Genomic DNA, 17,299 nt, shown 5'->3' on the forward strand with positions numbered 1-17,299 from the left:
CCTTTTAACATTTTCTCGTGAAGATTCACACATGTACCTTACAAATGGCCCTCAATGGTTTCTTAACTTTAAAAAAGAAAAATAAGTGAGTTTTTCCTGTTTAATCATTTTTAGTACCTAAAAATGGTTCCCTGACGTCATGATGTGTTTACTGCTCCTTTTCTTTGTGTATTGAGCGGTTAAAGATGTCTCCTGAAGAGACCTTGTGTGTTTTTGTCATTGTACAAATGTGTGGATTGTTACCGTGACACGTGATGGGTACCTTTGTGCAGGTCACGTGGTGGCAGAGGAGGAGGCCCGTTCGGCTCACCAGCTCTGGCTCTCCGTGGAGGCTCTCAGTTATGTTCTGAAGACGGCTGAGGCTGAGACACCCACCATCCCCTTGGAGACCGCCGCTCAAGCCGTGCGACATAGCTGTCGGGACAACGAGTTCGCTTTGGCTCTGACCGGTGCTTTGCCCGAGGAGTCGCTGCAGCGCGGTGTATACAGTGAGGCGTCACTCCGTGCTCGCTTCTACTCTCTGCGCACTCTGGCCCGCCGTGTCGCCCTCGTCGACGAGTCCCACAACTCCCTGTACCAGTACTTCCTATCCTACCTGCAGGCTGCTCTGCTGTTTGAGAACAAACTGGAAGCTCCTCCTGCCCAGTTGAGCTCCGAGGATTTAGACCCCTTCAAGCTGCTGTCGTACGCCAGCTACTGCTTAGAGCAAGGAGACCTGGAGCTGGCAGCCAAGCTGGTGAACCAGCTGAGAGGAGAAGCTCGCAGGGTGGTGGAAGACTGGCTGACTGAGGCGCGGCTCACACTAGAAACAAGGCAGGTGGTCAGCCTGCTGTCAGCATATGCAAACGCTGTGGGCTTAGGGACCACCCAGGCTCCATAGACTGCCCATGAAGCAGTCTGAAGGAAACCAGTTTCCAGAGCTCTGCTATGAGTGTGAACACACACTCCACGCAGACTCCGAGAGGTTTCCTCACAATTAATGGAAGTCAAAGAAGCGAGCTCTTAAGATACAGCTAAAATGTAAATGTTGGGAATCACCAGTAACTGCAGGCATTCATTTTGAAAATATAATTCATGCTTCCTTCCTTGCCTGGTACTGTCGGGTCACACAAAGATTTGCACCTTTTATTTAACCACTTAAAATTGTATTCTCTCTGCTTTCTGTCTCATCTGCATTCAGCCAACATGGTTCAATAAAACAGAAAATAAACTTTGTCTTTGTATTTCATGTGTGGCTGTGTTAACTGTTGAAAAGGCTTTAAAAAATGTCTCTTCAGTGGTAAACGTATGAAGGTCAACCTGAGATTTGACTGTAAATATACTTTATCCACAGTTTCAGCATCCACTCATTCATGCACATGCTTCAGTCACTGATGATGTTTATTGCTCTGTGACCAGACTTAAGAATCATAAATCATTAAAAAAAACATTTTTTACATGTTAATGATTAATAATTAGTAATCATGTAAAGATTAATAATGTGTAACGGCCACTATCAAATCAAGTACAATTTATTTTGTTTTGTTTCATACTCAATTATCTAAAAATACATTTTTGTAGGCAGATCAGTTGATCTGAATGCCTTATGGTAAAATGTTCATGCCTTTCAGAATCAGAAAATCAGAATAAGAAAACTTTGTCATTACCATGAAACTTTGTCAGTTGCAATAAGACTTCTTGGAGCAGCAAGATAAATTGGAAAAAGATCAACTGCGTATGAAAATAGGATAAAAGCAAATCTTAGATAAATAAAATGGGTACATAAAACAATTGCACTGTCCCTGGCTAAATGGTACAGCAGTGTTTGGCTCAGTCTGGAGCTTATGCTGGTGAGAGTGGGGACAGGGGAGGCCAGGGCTCTAGGGAAAAAGCTGTTCTTTCGCCTGTTAAGAGTTTTTGTGTTGCAGAACTGCTGTCTTGATGGAGGTGGCGTACCAGACAGCGATGCCTTGACAGGATGCTCTCCACAGCGCTCTTGTAAAAGTTTCCACTTCAGTTTCCTGAGGAGGAAGAACCTGCGTTGTGCCTTCTTCACCAGGTTGGAGTTAACTGTCAAAGAGAGGTCCTTGGTGATCTGGACTCCCAAGAATTTGATGTTCTCCACCTCAACCTTTATATGAAGTGGTAGGGGATGGTCGTCTTGGACCTTCCGAAGTCCACAATTACCTCCTGGGTTTTGGTGGTGTTCTGAAGCAGGTGGTTCTCCGAACACCACCGAGTCAGGTGTTGGATCTCCTTCCCTCGTCGCTGATGAGCCTGACTACAGTGGTGTTAGCAAACTTCACTATAGTGTTGGAAGGGTGGATGGGGGTGCAGTCCTTTCTGAGGGTGAACAGCTGGGCGTGTGCCACAGGGCTGTGCTAAGCCCAGCCGTTCACACTCACTAAGGACTGCACCCCCATCCTGACAGTCTGCGGCTTGCTGGTAAGAAAGTCCATAATCCACGTGCAGTGTGAGGTGATAAGTCCCAAGATCCTGGAGTTTGTGGACCAGTTTATGGGGCATTGAAGGTGGAGCTGAAGTTGATTAAGAGCATCTGGGCATATGTGTTTGGTTGTTCCAGGGGGGTCAGGGCTGAGTGGAGAGCAATGGAGACGGCATCCTCTGTACATCTGTTTTGCTGATACGCAAACTGTTGTCCATCCAGATCTGCAGGGATGGTGTCACTGATGTGGGACAGAATGAGCCTCTCGAAGCATTTCATGACTACCGGAGTCAAAGCAACAGGACAGCAGTCATTGAGGCAGGTCACAGATGTTTTTTTTGGGATGGGGATGGTGGACAGCAGCTTGTTGCAACAAGAGGTTGAGGATGTCAGTGAACGCTCCTGTTAGCTGATCAGCACATGACAGCAGGGTGTGGCCCAACACCCCATCAAGTGCTACAGCTTTGGAGGTCTTGATGCACTTCAGAGCAGATCTCACCTGGTGGTGTTGCAGGATAAGTGCTGGTTACTCGCTAGGAGGGCTGGTTTGAGGGTCTGCTCTGGTGTTCTACGTGTTGAAGCGTGTAAAGAAATTGTTCAAAGTTGTCAGGCAGTGTGCTTTCAGTGCTGGTCTGTGACCTGCTGCCTTTGTATTCTGTGATGGCTTTGATGCCGATCCACATACTGCAGGGGTTGTTGTGGGCAAAGTGACCCTCAATGCGCTGCTTGGACCTCTGTTTGGCCTCTCTGATGCTCTTCTTCAGAGCTGTCCGGGCGTGGCTGTAGGCCTCCATGTCACCTGACCTGCAGGCAACGTCATGAGCCATGAGCATTATCTGAACATGGCTGTTCATCCAGGGCTTGTGATTCGGGATCACCTTGATGGTTTTGATTGTCGACACTGCCTGGGAGCAGAAGTAGATGTATGCCAAGACAGCTGAAGCTAAAGCCCATCTCATAAACCAATACATTAATACATGTCATTACGTCAAGGAGTGAAATGAAGTGTAATTCCTCCTCTGGAGGCTGTGGTCATGCTGTACATTGGATGTAAGGGATGTTGTCACAGTACTGATCAGGCCCAGGAGGGAATGAGTTTTTGCTTGAGACAGCGCGTGTTCAGGACCACCACAGAGCAAGGTCCTATCTTCAGCCAACCTTCCACTACACCACAGGCCCAAATCAGGGACTCTTCAAAGATGGTTTTCCCGGTTCCACAAGGAGATGAAGTGCGTTCCAGAACTTGGTGTGGAAGCCTTCTCAGCTGTAGGGGCTGCAGACTGGAAGTCAGCCTGCAGGCTCATCCTGGAAGATGTTTAATGTGAACTCTGCAGGTGGTGAGAGATGAAGTTTGCAAGTGACACCCAGATGAGGTTTTATAAGCAGTTGTCATAGCATCAGCATCACTCAGGTTGATTTTCTTGTTGGATGGTGCAAAAGCCTCTTGTTGCGACACACTTGATTCCATTTATCCTCTGAAGATGAGGAGGAGGTCAGCTTTATGGTACAAATATGGACTGCCAACACTGGACCAGTCCCACTTAATTGTTTCAAACAGCCTGGAGAGATAGTTTGTTAGTCTATAAAAAAAGCTCATAACAAAATGTAAACTACCTACTATTCCTCCTTCATAGAAGACACACAGAACAACCCGAGGTTTCTCTTAAGCACTATAGCCAGGCTGACAAAAAGACACAGCTCTATGGAACCTCATATACCTTTAACTTTGAGCAGTAATGATTTTTTGAACTTCTTTAATGACACATTTTTAACTTTTGGGGATAAAATTTAAGACACACTGCCCAAAGCTGTCACAGACATATCAACTACATCCTCAGGTTTCTCAATAGAGCCTGATTTACAGTTCTCCAGCTCTATAGAGCTCTCCAAAATCTTCATCATTTTTTTAAGTTCCCATTAAAATATTTATTTAAAAAATCTAATAAACAGATAAAACTACTTTATTGGTCTCTGCTGTGGTCTCCTCCAAATCTGTGTTCTCCTTCCCTCTCCAACACGATGCTACACAACCTGACCGTCACAGGAAGGGAGGCTGTTTTGTTGTCCAGTGATGTGGACTTGGTAGTTCCCTGGCCCCCATGACCGTGCCATGCCACAATCCTCTGGCCACTTGTTCTCCACCTCTGCAGTCACACATCTCTCTGCGGCTCACATACAATTTACAACTGTGACAACGTGCTGCCGATCACTTGTTTCGTTTATTAGTGAGGCCACTGCTGTGACCACCAAATAATATGATTTTCCTGACCTCTACCTCCCCATGACCATTTCACTCTCTGAAAAAATTTGTTTTCCTTGAATTTTCTGCCACGATATAGCGTAAAATGTCATTGATCAGCAGGGTTGTTGAGATGCCAACTGTTCATGATAGAATGTGGGCAGGATATAAACTGCGCAACTTTCCAGATGGACTGTGATCTATAGAGGGAAAAGTGCTTGCAGGTGTACTTATGCACGGTTTTATAAATCTGATTATTTTTTGCTGCACACCATTTTCAGCTTTTGGTTGCACCTACACTTTTAGTATGGATGCACAATGTTTTATAAATGAGGCCCATGGGCTCTGTTCTGGTCCTGTTAGATCTCAGTGCTGCATTTGATACTATTGATCATAACATCCTACAACAGAGGCTGGGACCCTGTCCACACGAGCCAAATGCTCTTTTTTCTGCCCGGCATTCTCCCCAAATAAATTTCGTCCCCACATCACTATGAACATGGCTCAACACGATGTAGTACATATGTCAGGCCTACAGGGGGCGCTGTAAAATGCAATAGAAGACAGAGAATACTCCTGCTCCTCCTCTTTCTCGAGAATTCCGACATATCCCATATCACATAAACCTACTATCATTAGATTCTGCAGCTCGACCTGGAGTACATGGTCTGTTGTTGTTGTTTCCTGGATCGCAGCGAGGGTTACATCGCTTTCCGTAAATGTGCATCTTTTTTCGCCCACCTCAAAGCTCAGCCGGCATTGTGGAATTTCCCCATGCTGGAACCCGTGTTTTAGAAAATCAGTTTTCGGGCTACTAAAAAACCGTGCCGTTTGGATGACCCACAACATCCGATTCATTCACATGGAACGATGCTCTCGTGTGGTCAGGCCATAGATCGGGTCAGCAACCCGACCCAAATAAACGGTAATACCATCAAAATATGTTTATGCCAACAAACTAACAATGGGCTCTGAACTATATTCGCTTAATTTTCTACAGGTAGTCTTCAATAAAAGAGAGGGTTTCTCACGCTCTCTAATAGTGTGTGTGTGTGTGTGTGTGTGTGTGTGTGTGTGTGTGTGTGTGTGTGTGTGTGTGTGTGTGTGTGTGTGTGTGTGTGTGTGTGTGTGTGTGTGTGTGTGTGTGTGTGTGTGTGTGTGTGTGTGTGCGCGCAGCCTGGGCCAATGAGGAAAGCCCCCTGTGGAGGCGGGGCTTAGTAGTGATCTCAGCAGTTACTGATTAACATCAGAGCGACTGACAGAAAATAACAAATCAACGTCATTTCATGTCCGTGACTTGGGGCGCTTTTTGAATCTTCCCTGGCCAGACCTGTTCAGTGATTGGCTTAAAGTCCGTTCTGGTTTGTTCTCGTGTGTTTCTATGAGATGTTGAGATGAAGACAACAAGCGGTGAGTCTCAGATTATTAACTCTGTCACATCTCTTCTAATTTACCAGTTTGAAAGAAGAAATTTTTGTTGAAAAGTTGCAGGACAGGTTCAACTTGCTCTGGTATAGTTTTCTTTTGAGTTTTTTTTCAAGAGAGAGGAATTGATGTGCTGTTTGAAAATATACTTATATTATTACTATATATTATATGTTATAATGAAGAGCCCCCACCTAAGAAATTTATCACCAGCCACCACTGCACTTAAGAATGAATAATCAGGATGTAGACACAAACTGATGACATTGAAGCAGGGCCGGAGTGGGACTCATTTTCAGCCCTGAAATTTCATACCTCAGACCAGCCCACTTTAGGTCATGGCCTATTAAAATCATGTAATTATAATCTTACATGTGAAATCTATAGTGCTGTTCTGTAAAGCCTTGTAATTCAGTTTATTCTTTGAAAATATTTCCATTTCATTGAAAGTAAGAGTTGCTTCATAATGAAAATTTAGTTCAACACAAATACACCAACATCATACATCTTTTTTTTTAATACATTTTCAGAATCTATATTTCAAATAAGTGTTAACAGATATGCAGATGCAAGTGCGTGTGCGTGTGCGTGTGTAGCCTCATCCTCACCTGAAGAGTATGTCGTGACGTTCTGGTCGATCAAGCCTTTGCTGCAAGAGGGTGGGTCATACTTCAGGAGTCTGGGAGGCTTGGCATACGTGTGTTCTGGACCCCAACGACTGTCAAACCACTGTTTCACACGGTCATTATACTGGTCCACAAATACTTTCCACACTTTTGACCACAGGAATATTCTGGGGACGTTGTTGTCATACGTCTTCCTTCCGTTGAGAAAGTGCAGCGAGCATACTCGAGGGGCTGAGCCCAAGTGGGCATTACACACTAACTTCCTCCAGACTTTGGGATAATTTTTCAGAAATGAATAAAAACTCAATAAAAGATAATCCTTTGAGTTTGTAAAACAGTGTGGAACACGACAATTAACAGGCATTTCTCAGGAAACTGATAAAAGCAAGTACTGTTCCAGATTGTGGATTTGTTTACACAGCAGTGTCTTGCAAGATGGCAGGGACGTATACCACAGGGTATCCCACAATGCACCGTGGCGGGAGTCCGCTACGTCTTCGTGAATAGGGTCTATCTCCTTGCACTGGTCTCAGGTTCCGAGACCCACACCCTCCTCTGGGTGTGGCGGAGTTGGTGGATCCCCCTGGTGGTGAGGTGCAGGGGTGCAGCTTCCAGGGGGGGTCTGAGGGGGCCCTCTGGTGGGGTCACGTGACCAATTGCGAATTTTTCCAGGGTTGACCACATGTTTCCTTTGTTGTCAAAGAAATGTGGGGTCCCCCCCGCTCTTTTCATGAGGGTGAGTGAAAAATGGGATCATGGGCCCAACACATAAATCGGAGCTGCTGTGAATTAGACAAACTTTTGGGGACGAAGGTGAGTTTTACATGTCTTTAATTCAAATGGTTTTGTTAGAAAACACCAATATCTAATGTGGTCTACATCATTTGATCTCAAAGCGTCCACAACAGCAAATAAGATGGGGATAGGGGCGACATTGGTGAAAAAATATAATGTGATTGAACAAGATTCATCTTTCGGAAGAGAGAACAAGTGAGCTGTTGTAACGATGTGTGAACAATCAAGCATTAGTTGCTTTATATGAAAAGTTTCTCAACAGTACATTTCATTAAAAACAGACTCTTTGACCCAGAAGAAACTTGAGGCATTTATGCTCATGAGCACTGAGGAAGAAATCCTCATGTCTGTGGACAATGACATTGTCATAAGCAAAGTGGCAGAGACCAGTGCACTGCTGAAGGTTTTTTAATGTTTTAGGGTCGGTCATGTTTCTTTGAAAAAACAGACGATAGTCTTATATCATGAACACCAAGAAAATAATAAATGCTCATTCATGATTACATCAAAATATATCAAATGTTTTCCATGTGAATTTTAACTGACAGGCAGGTTAAAACTCAACAGACACCAGGCCAAACCTGCTGGTGCTTCATCTTTCTGAGAGCCTGGAGAGACGTCCTCTGGTTGCTGCCTGTCTGTGTGGCAGCGGGTGACATCATGGAGGTGGAGGAAGAAGGTCCAGGGAGGAGGTGGGGGGGGGGGGGGGGGGGGGAGGTCCAGGGATGATGAGGAAGCTGCAGACCTCAGAGAGGAGAACTACATCTAGTCAGGAAGCTCTCCACCTGTAGTCATGTTCTCTACTCATGTGTAAATATATGGAGATAGATGGATAAAGACCGAGAGATCAACAGAGATGTAAACATGTTATTCATCTTTTGCAACACTGCTCTCCTTGCTTTGACCAATTTAACCATATGACTGTAAATAATTATATTTGATTGTAAAATATAGAACTTAACATTTCTCTGTTTTATTTGATAAACAATGTAATGTTGCTTTAAAGAAGAAATTCCATCCATCCAACCCATTTTCTCCCGCTTTTCCATTTCCGGGTTACGGGGGTGTCAGTCTGAGAACTGTCACCCAGATCACATTGCACCGATTAAGAACCTTCCTGCAGGTGGTGAGCCCACGGGAAGGTGGTGACCGGGTTGGGACATGAACCCACTACCTTGAGATTGCGAGTCTCATGCTCTAATTATGAGGTCTCTGAGGAGGACATACAAACAAAAAGAATGACACACTACCAATTTAATAACTTCTTAACACATGTATGAATAAAATATATACATGCAATCATTCAAGCATTAAAAAAAAAAACCATCCTCATCTGGAGGAGTTCCTCTTCTCCACTGGATCAGGCTTCAGGTTCCTCAGTAGTCCTGGATTAAAATAGTGCATGGTGTTAGTTTGAATCCACAGCATCCTCCAGTAGAACCAGTAGAACCTCCAGTATAATGGGTAGAACACTTTAGTGCAATTGAGACAAAACAATATGGCCAGTAGTACCTTCATCTCTCATTTTAAACATCAAAGTCAAGTGAAATAGTTTTAAACATGATCTTTCCCCTCAGCAGCAAATATAAATTGACATGAACACCGTTATATTTACACAAAAACATTTATTTCTCATGTTTAACCACAGTAGAGATTCACAACCAGCCTCATCTCAGTCTGGATCCACAATCTCATGAAAACCTCGGAACAAATGTTTAAGTAAACGTGATCTTGAATTATCAACCTCATAACAACATTTTAAACAACTATATTCTCGCCTAAAACACTCTTAAAGCTACACTCTGTTAAACAATGACCCTAATATTAAGAGTTTTTACTCACCGTTGTGTGTTTTCTCCTACTGGATCTCCTCCACCATCTCTTGCCAAATGCATTATGGGTAAATTGTCTTCCCAAGTCTGCACAGGTCAGTGTCGATGCCTCCTTGATAAAGTGGGTGGAGCGAGGATACATCCGGGTATTCCATGTGTACTCGGTGAGAAACGGCCTCAGAATTGGAACAGTACTTGGTCTCCCACTGATGTAATTTCACGGGTACATGAGAGCACAAGTATGAACAAGTATAGGTATTAGAAAACGGCCAGACAGGCAGTGCATGTTTACTGACACTGCACGCTCACCTGACTCGCCCCCTTCTCCACTCTAAGCCAATCACACTTCAAGTCGCTCTAACGGTATGTTCAGGTAACACAAAAGAATTGGACCCAACCATTGTCATCAATAAACCTTAACATTGCAACAAGCCCGCACCCTTTTTCAATCAATCAATCAATCAATCAATGCAATACTTTATTTGTCCACAGGAGGGGGGCAATTAAAGTTGCATACACTCACAGAAATGATTCATGGCGGAGTTCATTTTTATGCATTTACATCTATTTGATTTGATTTAAAAACTCATATTTTTTAAATGTATGCATTAAAATGAATTATAATCAGCATAATTTAATCAATTCTAAAATGTAGTAAATGTAATTACTTAATAAATAACATGATTTAAATAATCAAAGCTCTGAAAAAAAAAACAAGATTGTGTTATTTAAAATGTATGTAAATTGTTTTAATAGAAGTTATGAGAAGTGAAACAAGGAAACCGGAAACAGAAGGTGGCATACATGTTTTTGGGTGGCACCCAAAAACATGTATGCCAACAGCCATGAAACAAAAGAAGAAGAAAGAAAGGTGCAACGAGAGTATGGAGTGGTTAAAGCCAAAGGTGGAGGCGGAAAGGGTGGCTCTACTGACAGAGATAAAAAAGAAGAAAAAGGATGAGGCTGAGATAGAGAAGAGGATGCAGCATACCTTCTCAATCAGGAGGCAGGAGGTTCTCCAGGAGCCAGCGATTCCAGAGTTCCTCAACAGATGACCAGCGCTCTTTGATGTCAGTGAGATAAGTGTGAATCTGAAGTGGAGTAACTTGGTCTATCAATAGCCTTCTTTAAGAACTGTTAAAATCTGTATCTTGTCTGTGTTGTCTTTAATAGATCAACTTGGAGTTTACACGACTGACCACAGTACCTCTGACCTCCAAATTCCTTGGAGAACTGCACCGTCTGACCGACAGCCTGATCAAGGTTTTTAAAGCCAAAGTTGGAGCTGCAGGAAGAAAGATCACTGCCATAATGGCCCAGATGGATAATGTACGTATTTTTTCTTTATTATTTTTGTTTAATCTGATGAGAATACGGTTTGTCTGACTCAGCTGTATTTGATATCTCATTTGTTCAATTTGTAAAATGGTTTTCTGGCCCTTTCAAAATTGCTGTGTATAAATGGGTTTAGACCTATGTGCGCTTTACCTGAGTGGGGTAAAACAAGGTGATGGGGTGGTCAAGTAGTGAAATATCAGTGACTTGGTTAGCATTAGCACCTTTGTGTTAGTGTGTCTCTGACACTGACAAGTGTGAAATCGTATCGCTTCGCTGGGAAAACAGCAGTCTCTGCAGTCTCCCCGGAAATCCCTCCATCATAAAGAAACACAGAACCGTACCCTCAGTGGAGGTTTAACCCATCAACATGTGAGAGCAAGACTACTAATTTAAAGGACAATTGTCAGATTTTTAATTGCTGTTCTCACCTTGAAAAGTGCACAATTTTAGAGTAGGCTGTGTATAATCTCATGTTAACAAAAACACAAAATACATCCTTATGACTTTCTTTTTACCAGGCTTTTAGGAGGTGGTCAAAGTTCTTAAGGTCATTGTTACCTTGAACTTGTATTCATCCCATTCTCATGAACGCATATATACAGAGCCTTAAAGAAATATCTTCAAATGAACACTGAGTTGGCCTAAGGATGAGCTGCTTAGATGTTGGTGATCAAGGTTAGGGCCAGACAGCTCATTGTTCTGTTCTCTTTATATTCTAGGACAGTCATTCTCAAAGTGTGGTAAGCATATCACTAGTGGTACTCGGGGCTCCCTCTAGTGGTACGCCAAAGGATCACTGAAATAAATATAAATGCCCGGCATCAACAGTTATTCACGGTAGCAGGCAAGAATTGATGGTAAGAGGTGGAGGTTTTTAACTCTTTGGGCCCTAAAGCTCATTTTGACTGTTTTCTGTTTGTTTGTTTTTCATTTATTTAAGTACAATGTATATTTAACTTTTCTGTGCAATATATTTTAATTGAATCATTATTTAAGTACAGTCTTTTATTTTCCTATATTTAAGCGTAGTGTTACTAATCTAACTGTGTAAAATGTTACAATGGCTGACAATATTAAATATACTTCTTTTGGAGTAAAACCTCTGCCTTGTTTTTGATGAATGCTTAGGCTTACTAGGCTACTGTATAGTGTTGGTCATTATGGTGGTACTTGGCGAGCCAAGTATTTTCTGGGTGGTACTTGGTGTAAAAAGTTTGAGAACCACTGATCTAGGTCCAGGGAGGCTGAGCCAGAGATTGCAGAGATCATGAGCATCTACACAGTCCAAGCTGAGGGTCAGGGTCCTGATGGTTGTTATGGACACTTTGTTGATGTCGGTGTTGTGCTGGAAGGCGTGGAAGTGCTCTACAATATGTGTGTGAGTGTCAGCCATGCATGTGTCATGCTTTACGGACTCATTTATGCACTGAAGTTGACCTATCCCACAAGTCTGGAGCGTACATTTGAGATGTACCAAAAACTCTTAATGGACCTGGACTCTACCAAGCTCTACCAAGCTGTCACCCAAAGTACAGGCACTGAAACTGAAATTGCTCCAGTGATTTGGCTGGCAGATCTGTCTTTGTTATTTTGTTATATTCTCTGTTATTTATGTTAGATTTTTCTTAGTTTCTGAGTTCTGTGGGAGCTAATTAACTGTTTAAGAGACTATTTGTTCTAAAAGATGCCTTAGTTCCTGCCAAAGCCTGTCGTCACTAAAGTATAGATTTGTTTTTTCCAATAGTGAAGGGAAACAATGGCAAATATAAAACAAGGGTCTTGGACTGTGATAAAAGGCTTTATTGTTAAGTCTTTTGAATAGACAGGGTGGTCTGTTCTTATGCATTATTAAGATTGTTGGCACTGAAAAGAATTACCTAAATATGATACATTTTGATTAATTTGGTTTATTGCATAAGCATAAATAACATGTAATTCAAACAAATATAGGGTATTTATCTTGTATAGATAACCTGATTATTATGCAATTCAAACAATATACTTTAAATATTTTAAATAAATACTCTCATTACTTATTTAGAGTAATTATACATTATTAATGCTAAATACATAGTCCTGAGGATTATGCATTTCAGATAAATAGGCTTTATTACACTAATGAATATGCATCACATAAGGTCTACTTATTTTTGGGTTAAATATTTCTGTGAGTGTAGAGCAGGCAGTGCAAATAAATAAATAGTGCAACAACAGACTACAACTACATCTTTGGGAAAATAAATACCAGTAATAGTAAAAATCTGATAATAAAACTGTGAGTCAGATATAAAAACAACAAAGAATGAATGTCAAAGGTTAAAATATGTATCAGGAGGTTCAGGAGGCAGGGATCAGAGTTTTTGGCAAAACCGGCTGTAATTTTTATGTTCAGAGGATGGGGGGGGGGGTGTTGTCGCAGCTGCTGAAAGTAACTAAAAAAGTAACTTGCAATCTAACCTAGTTACTTTTAAAAACAAGTAATCGGTGGCGTAACTAAGTTACTTTTTAAACGAGTAACTAGTAATCAGGAATCGGATTAGTTTTTTAAAGTAACTGTGGCAACACTGCCTGTGATTGTTCATGTAACTGTCCTCTCAACTGTTCCTTGGTTGCTTTAAGCTGCCGCAGCTCCTCCATGATCGTCTGCAGATCCTCCATGTTCCCACTGGGCAGAGTGGAATGTGTAGACAAATGTAGTGATTGAGAAATTACTATAACTTTTTATAAGTTGTATTTCTCACCCCAGTTCGCAACACAGACAGGTTAGTGTCCAGAATGACCAGGACAGGAGGCAGACAGCTCACAAAACTATAAAAGTTTATTACAATAAAAGAAGATAAAATCCAAACAGTAAAAGGGAAACAATAGGGGCTAGGGCTACACAGTAGCCGACCAACGGGTGCAAAACGTGCAAAAGTGCAAATGTACGTTCAGTTAAAATAGACTGTAATAGGGAGACCATGGAATAAAACAGAAATGGGACCCAACACACTTCAATCAGATAAAAGACCACCTCACACATTTAAAAATCACCAATGATAAAATAACACACCTAAGGTCACTAAATATAAAGTCCATAACTCCCGGGCAGCTATTACTCAGATTGCACAATGCCCATTATATATTGCAACAAGCCCGTTAAAATAAAACCCCGGAAGAAATCAAAACAAGAAAGTAGATAAATAAAAAGGCTCATTAAAATGAATTCATGAGGTGGGAAAAAACATTGACAGTCATTGCACTTTTAAACAGTCCTATAAAACAAACAGACCCCTGAATGAACTGCATACAAACTCAATGACCAAACACCTATGATAATGGGAAAAAACACTCACTACCTTATACCTCTAAACCCAGTTTCTAGCTACCCTCTTTTTCTACAATGAATCAACAACACCTTAAATTCACAGTAATTACAATCGTGGGCCGACACGCCAGCACACACTCACACAAAATAAAAATAAAAAGTTGCATGCCTGTGTGTCCTCACACGTGCAGCGTACTTTTCCACCAGAAATGTCAAGTTACCTCATCCATAAGTTAGTGTTGGGGTCCTGACATGCCTGTGTGTCCTCACACGTGCAGCGTACTTTTCCACCAGAAATGTCAAGTTACCTCATCCATAAGTTAGTGTTGGGGTCCTGAAGAAAACCGTAAATCCACAGGATGGCAAAGGACCTTTTTCACGACAACCGGAAGTAGCGTCTCGTGGTGCTCGATCACTTCCTGTTTGTGCCGGTCTCATTGAAAATGGACCTTGTCTTTTCACCGATGCTCCTGAACTTGCCAGCTTTTTCGGACAACTCCTGTATGACCGAGAGCTTACTATTTCTCTTCTGCTGCGGTTGCAGCATAGACTGTCTTTTCTTCTGCTGCTGTTGCAGTTCATCTTCAAACATGATTCTATCACTTGATTAAAGCTAATTATGTTTTAACAAGTATTAATGTGTATATATATGTGCTAAAAACACTTTTCTGTTTTAGATCTCACTGGGTGTTGCCAAGGCTGACTTGTTGGCTTATTCCTGTAGTTGTGCAGCTGATAAAGGCTTTTGCAACCATGTCGTTGCACTCCTTTATCAGACTGCACACTACTCCCAGCTCCATCTGCCAACTGTCCCTCCTGCACTGGCCTGCACAAGTGATCTGCAAAGATGGCACAGACCAAGATCACAGGTAAAAAGTGAAACCTTTTTTCCCCCTTTTGTAATATCATTTAGTATGTGACAATCTCCTCAGTAGTTTTAGCAATTTAAGTAAAAATCTTAACTCTCACCTATATATCACTCCATGTCCTACCAAATTCCTCACCTGTCCCTTTTATTTATTTGACATATTTATTTCTTGTAAGGGGATCCATCCTGAACCTGCCAGTAAGGTGGTGGTGCGAAAGCTCAGAACTGTGGGAAAAAGATATCTGCAGTCCACGCTGTACAGAGCTTACTCAGGTATCATTTATTGGTTATTAATGTTTTTATGCTTGTAATGTTTCCTTTGTCATAACTTACTGTGATTATGTCACTCATGTGTATGTAGGACCACTTCCTGATCCCAACATCTTGGCATCAGGAGAAACACTTCGCCAACTGGAGTCCCAACCACTCATGGCTCTTGTTTTAGATGGCCTCTCAACTTTGGAGTTGGTCCCATCCAAATTTGGGCCTGTGCTCACCGATGTCCTACCAGTGCCCATCTGATAAGTCCTGCGGTGGCATCATGCTGCACCCCATGGCTCCAGACTTCCGTGCTCTTCCTTTGATGCTGCACAGTCTTACCAACTCGTGTTTTGTGCCCACACTTGGTCAACATATGCATCTTCAGTCTCTGCAAGTGTCCCTGGAAATGTCTTATGACATAGAGGCTGGAACCAGGGAGCAGTCCAGATGTCCTGCATGGGTACAGCTCCGACAACCGAGGCTTACTGCTAGCCATTTCCGTGATGCTTGCAGAGGAAGTGCAGAGGAGGAGTCTACTGCCACAGTACTGGCAGCTCGGATGATCAGGGGCTCCACCAAACAAACTGCTGCCATGAAGCGCGGCCTGCAGATGGAGTCGGAGGTGCTGGCAAACTATGCTGAGCTAATGATGGTAAACGTCCTTCCAGTGGGATTCATCATTCGCCCCGAAACATCATATCTTGGGGCAAGTCCTGATGGCAGGGTGTATTACCCCTCAGAATCACCCCCATTTGGACTGGTTGAGGTAAAAAGCAGCACCAAAAATGACGTGTCCCAAGTTGCTTGCCTCAAGGTTCAGGATGGCCACACATGTCTGAGGCGTTCACACGCATATTACTGGCGGGTACAGGGTCATCTTGCAATCACTGGATTAGAATGGTGCGATTTTGTCACTGACACACTCACAACCATAACTGTAGAGAGAGTGTGGCGTGATGAATGGTTCATTGACCAGATGAAATCAAAACTGGACATGTTTTACTTCAACACCTTCATCAATGTTTTTCTTTCATTGCAGTAATGATCATAACAAAATGTATAAATGACCCCTTTGTCCCTTTGTGTTTTCAACATTAAATCTCAAGTTCTGTGAATCACTGTAAATAGTGTAAATAGTGCTGATTCTATTAAAATGAGCCTGCTTGATTTTGGGAAAATGTGATTTTCTTTCAATTGCTGTTTTGTAACTGGTTTTAAAAATGTTTTTACTAGAACTTGTAAATTTAACTTGTTTCCTTGCAATTCAACTCAATCAATCCACAAATTAAATGATTAAAAAAACAGTACAGTATTTTGCTCAAGTGTTTTAATTTAAGAATACATTTAAAAGAATAACAACTCTTAAAACACTTGCATAACTAATAACACTAGAACTATTTACATAATGATTAATTTAGTCTTCCAAACAAAATGGGCCATGATAATTTGCCAAAACACAACAGTTGTGCCAGATCTGATTGACAGTTCCTATTAAAGCGAGCGGCACAGGAGAGTCCCAGAAGTGGTAGCACTTGACTGGCAATTGCTCACTCCACAATGATCCGCAAACGAGCAATGGATTGGGTCTCCTCGGTCTCTTTCTTGCTGAACTGACCAGGGTGACGAAAAGGTGGAATGGTGAGTTTGGCTCCAACTTCATCAAGGAGGTCTTGAATGAGGAGGCCCTTATCTGCCATGACTTCATCTCCTGGCTCCAGCAGAGGAAGGATTCCACTGACGGTGTACAAAGTTGAAATAAATGTCACCAACCCACAAGGAGCAACTCCGATCAGCCCTTTCAGAGTGGTGCGGTTCTTGTAGGCGGAGAACGTTTCAGACTGCAATGTCAGGGATGATGCAGCCTCCAGAGCAACTTCTGTGCAGTCCAAGATCACGCGTACGTTTGGAGAGGACTTCTGGAATCTCTCAGGCATACTGGCTTTTACCTTCTCACGACTGATCCACATGATGATTGATGAGAAGACTATAAAAAGGTAGTTGGCCCAGGTGATGGTCACTCGGCTGACAGTAGCAACGCTTACTTGAAACATGTCAGCAATAAGCTGCTCCTTCATGCCCACAGCCACCCTGAACGAGTACATTAAAAACTCATCAGAGGCATTCTGCGGGCAGGGCTGGGTTCAGCAAACGGCTCATCTCCAATTTTCTGTGCTCTGGTCCAG

The 17,299-nt window shown here is 42.5% G+C and overlaps 1 protein-coding gene across 2 annotated transcripts in view; it reads left to right on the forward strand.

The window, feature by feature from the left end:
- Nucleotides 1–1,227, forward strand: part of immt (inner membrane protein, mitochondrial (mitofilin)) — a 61,920-nt gene extending 60,693 nt beyond the window's left edge. For both annotated transcript variants that reach the window (XM_080465283.1, XM_080465284.1), the window contains exon 14: nt 273–1,227. In XM_080465283.1, the coding sequence (XP_080321409.1) occupies nt 273–880 (608 nt within the window). In that variant the 3' untranslated portion in view covers nt 881–1,227. The remainder of the gene's footprint in view (nt 1–272) is intronic.
- Nucleotides 1,228–17,299: the final 16,072 nt, after the last annotated feature.

The sequence above is a fragment of the Lipophrys pholis genome (assembly GCF_963383615.2).
Source record: "Lipophrys pholis genome assembly, chromosome: 6".
NCBI lineage: Eukaryota > Metazoa > Chordata > Actinopteri > Blenniiformes > Blenniidae > Lipophrys > Lipophrys pholis.